Below are 2,857 nucleotides of genomic sequence, written 5' to 3'. Positions count from 1 at the left end.
AAAAAAAAAAATCAAAATTTATTAGGAAGGTAAGAATGGTTAATACATTGGGTATTGTTACCTTTAAATTAGTTATGTAGATTGCAAGATATATAGGCATTTAATTGTCCAAATATTAGCATAGGCGCAAACCTTTATTTTCAGTGAAATAAATTCATATAGCCATCATCTTTTCTCCTCCCCCCCATTCCAGTTTCTCTTTTGAAGTTTCTTCCATTTCTCAATATCTGTTGTTCATTTTGGATCTTATTTACTCTCTCAGCTTCTCACACTATGGAAACAATACTATGTCTACACATGCACGTCTGGTTTATTTCACTTATGAGTATGGTCTTGAGTTGCATCCACTTACCTATGAATGTCAGATGGAGACTTTAGCATGATAAACCCTAACCCTAAACAGCCATCCTGAAGTTCCTAGAGAATTTTATCTGGCTTTTTGTCTCTGTATGAGTTTTATTTGGGCTTGTAGCAACTTTGCTTTACCTTGGCAGAATGTTTTCCTTGACAAACCTCACAGGTTTAAACTTTGAGAAGAATAGTTCAGACTCTCGATATGGAGCCTCTCAAGTCGAAGATATGGGGAATATAATTTTAGCAATGGTATCGGAGCCTTACAGTAAGTCCTGCTGTCACCCTCCCGTGTGGAATGGGGCCCCGCATCCTTCCTTGACCCATGCTTGCCGATTTGCTCTCCCAACTTTGCACGCCTGATAGCTAAAATGATGATTGCTTTCTCAATTTTAGATCACAGGTTTTCAGATCCAGAGAGGGTAAACTACAAATTTGAAAGTGGCACTTGGTAAGTAGCTGAATACTCTTCATCTGAGGTCTTTTTACTTTTAATTATTCTTACAGTTTAGAAGCTTAACTTGATCTTTTGCTTATTTCATATTGTTAGACTGTTTATTAAAATAAGCTTGGATATTGGTAGGCAAATTTAGTGAAACATATTATTGGCATTTTCAGTCACTGGATGACCAGATACAGCTGTTTGTATCTGTGATTCTTATTTTTTTCTCTTAAAATTTGTCCATTCTCTTACTTGGAAAAATCTCCAAAGTAAACAATCAGGGTTCAAATTTTTACTGAGGTTACTTTAAATGTGCGCTATCAGCTTCTGCTTGAAATTGAAGGAAACATCCAGAGAGGAATAAGAAGTTGTACTGTCTCCCTTTGTGGGGCTGGGGAGATAGCTCAGTAGAATAAGTGCTTGCATGGCAAGCACAGGGCCTTGAGTTCAATCCCTGGTACCGCAAGAAGAAGAAGAAAAAAAATTCCCTTTGTGATCACAGGCAGGCCTGGTGAAGTGGGTACATCATTGTAGTGAATTGTGGGAGATTGATGCCTGACTCAGATAGAAACTTCTGACATCTTTGCCCTTGGAGAGATTTTGAAGCCCATTTAGATATGTAGAAGGTGATTCATTAGGAAAATGACCCAGGATTGCTGAAAACATGAACCTCCAAAGGACAGAATGTCAAAACACTTCAGGATGTATAATAGGTGCTTTCTGATGGCTCCCAGAGGTGTTGGGACTCCCAAGCGTTAAGAAGCTTTGTGGGGTAACTCTGGCTTGACAGGGATAATACTTTTGTGGAAGATTCTGACCACACACACACATTCCTGTTGTGGGTTAATTGCCAGCTCTGTTCTGACCCTAAATTTTGCAGCCAAGTTGGCTTTAACACTCAATTGTTGTTGCCTAGACCTGAGAATTAATTTAAATCTCTCCTAATTTCTAGCATCTTTCAGGCCAGGAGGGTAATGGGGGAACCTTGCATCTCACGGGTTGAACCTGAGGCCTTTAGTTTCTGAGACCAGTGTCCCTGGGCTGATAGATGCTTTGCTGGAGGAGCTGGTGGTTTTGGACCTACCTGGGCGGCTGTCTTTGTAGCATGAACAAACTAAAGAATGTTCAGTTCTTGAGGCACATAGGGCAGTACAGCAAGCCTGTCTGAACTGCAGATAAATAAGACCTCACAGGTTACCAGGCATATCACCTGGCAAGGACTCCCAGATGCCACCTATAAGCATTAACTTTGTGACCTGAAGTTTTGCTTTGCCCACAGCAGCAAGATGGAACTTATTGATGACAACACTGTTGTCAGGGCACGAGGGTTACCATGGCAGTCTTCGGATCAGGACATTGCAAGATTCTTCAAAGGACTCAATATTGCCAAGTTGGTTTCCTTTAACCTCTGTTTTTTTGTTTTTCTTTTTAACAATCCCAAAGGGTTACTGGGTTTCCCATACTCCTTTTCTCCTCACTGAGTTTCCTACCTGCCATCTGTTTCCTTTTCAAAGGGGAGGTGCAGCACTTTGTCTGAATGCTCAGGGTCGGAGGAATGGAGAAGCTCTGGTTAGGTTTGTAAGCGAAGAGCACAGGGACCTAGCACTGCAGAGGCACAAACACCACATGGGGACCCGGTACATTGAGGTATGTCCCTCCCTGGCAACCCTCGGCCCCTCCTGAGCATGAACATGGAATGGGAGGTTTGCCAATGGGGTGTTTGAACTTCTCTTTATTTTTATAGGTTTACAAAGCAACAGGTGAAGATTTTCTTAAAATTGCTGGTGGTAAGTGCCTTTTATATAATGTTTTTAGTTAATAAGATAAAATTTTTACTTAAAGAATAGAGCAGTAGGGCTATGACAGAGCTGAGGGTTCAGTATAGAGTCCTATACTGGTTTTATTCCCAACACACATATACACGCGCACACACACACACAGATCTTGAATGATTTTTTTTTTTTTTTTTTTTTTAACTGGGGATTGAACTCAGGCCTTTGTGCTTGCCAGGCAAGCACTTATTCTACTGAGCCAACCTCAAACTGGATCTCTCTGCTTCAGCCT

General features: G+C 41.0%; 1 protein-coding gene across 5 annotated transcripts in view; it reads left to right on the top strand.

Moving 5' to 3' along the window:
- Esrp1 (epithelial splicing regulatory protein 1) overlaps positions 1-2,857 on the top strand; it is a 68,060-nt gene that overhangs the window by 23,880 nt on the left and 41,323 nt on the right. For all 5 annotated transcript variants that reach the window (XM_004641303.2, XM_023701367.1, XM_023701366.1 and 2 more), the window contains exons 5-9: positions 521-619; positions 748-802; positions 2,073-2,183; positions 2,308-2,440; positions 2,538-2,580. In XM_004641303.2, coding sequence (XP_004641360.1) covers positions 521-619; positions 748-802; positions 2,073-2,183; positions 2,308-2,440; positions 2,538-2,580 — 441 coding nt within the window. The remainder of the gene's footprint in view (positions 1-520; positions 620-747; positions 803-2,072; positions 2,184-2,307; positions 2,441-2,537; positions 2,581-2,857) is intronic.

Source organism: Octodon degus, unplaced genomic scaffold (assembly GCF_000260255.1).
Source record: "Octodon degus isolate 3935 unplaced genomic scaffold, OctDeg1.0 scaffold00134, whole genome shotgun sequence".
NCBI classification, from domain to species: domain Eukaryota; kingdom Metazoa; phylum Chordata; class Mammalia; order Rodentia; family Octodontidae; genus Octodon; species Octodon degus.
This window is presented reverse-complemented; position numbering and strand designations above follow the sequence as displayed.